This window comes from Octopus bimaculoides, chromosome 24 (genome assembly GCF_001194135.2).
Source record: "Octopus bimaculoides isolate UCB-OBI-ISO-001 chromosome 24, ASM119413v2, whole genome shotgun sequence".
Taxonomy (NCBI): Eukaryota; Metazoa; Mollusca; class Cephalopoda; order Octopoda; family Octopodidae; genus Octopus; species Octopus bimaculoides.
The window spans coordinates 10589760-10590644 of record NC_069004.1 but is presented as its reverse complement, the minus strand read 5'-3'; the positions used below and the strand labels follow the sequence as shown (position 1 = coordinate 10590644).

At 36.6% G+C, this 885-nt stretch overlaps 1 protein-coding gene across 1 annotated transcript in view; it reads right to left on the bottom strand.

Moving 5' to 3' along the window:
* LOC106877853 (GPI inositol-deacylase) overlaps positions 1-885 on the bottom strand; it is a 51754-nt gene that overhangs the window by 42983 nt on the left and 7886 nt on the right. Inside the window, exons 3-4 of the mRNA XM_052976513.1 lie at positions 559-579; positions 173-237 (exon numbers count right to left, since the gene is read on the bottom strand). Of these exons, the coding sequence (XP_052832473.1) occupies positions 173-237; positions 559-579 (86 nt within the window). The remainder of the gene's footprint in view (positions 1-172; positions 238-558; positions 580-885) is intronic.

Here is an 885-nt window from a genome sequence, read left to right as displayed (position 1 = left end):
CGCCTCCACAAGTGGATAATAATACTTCTATAAATAATAATTTAGAGGTGGTGATGGTGGTGGTGGTGGTGAAGGTAGTTTTGGTGGTGGTGGTGGTTTTGGTGGTGGTCTCTTAAAAATTTAAGTATTTTTGCTGTTGTTGGGAAGATTTGTTCAAGAAATTGAGTTTTACCTTGTTTATGACTTCCAGAATTGCCGGGAATAAATAAAACTGGGATTCCGTGCAAATTGAAGCTTCTGGAAAACAAAGATAATATGATGATGATGATGGTAATAATAATAATAATAATAAAGTCAGATATTCCAGCAAGGTTAAGAAGTGTCAGGTCAGTGAGGTCAGGGTTGGGTCAGCAAGGTCAGGGTTGGGTCAGTGAGGTCAGGGTTGGGTCAGTGAGGTCAGGGCCCAGTTAGTTAGGTCAGTGGTGTCAGGGTCAGGTCAGGGAGGTTGGGGCCAAGGAGGTCGGGGTCAGGTCAGTAAGGTCAGTAATGACAAGTGTACTGATTGATATGACAATAGTGATGGTGATGATAATGACTATAGAGAGTAACAACGCTCACCTTAATGATTCTGCATAAAAGCTAGAAAAGACAATAAAAAAAAAAAAGATAAAGTACATAAAATAATTATAAGACAATAAAGTTTGGCAGTCATGCCATACTACTACTACTATTAGTAATAATGATAATGATAATAACAATAATAATAATAATAGGAAATAGAGATAACTCGAATGTGGAATCTAAAAACAGAAACAATTCCTATCATAGTAGGTGCCTTAGGTTTAATAAAAAAATATTCAGACAAATACATGACAAAAACACCAGGACTTACAAATATATATAACATACAGAAAATTGCACTACTGGGTACTGCACACATCCTAC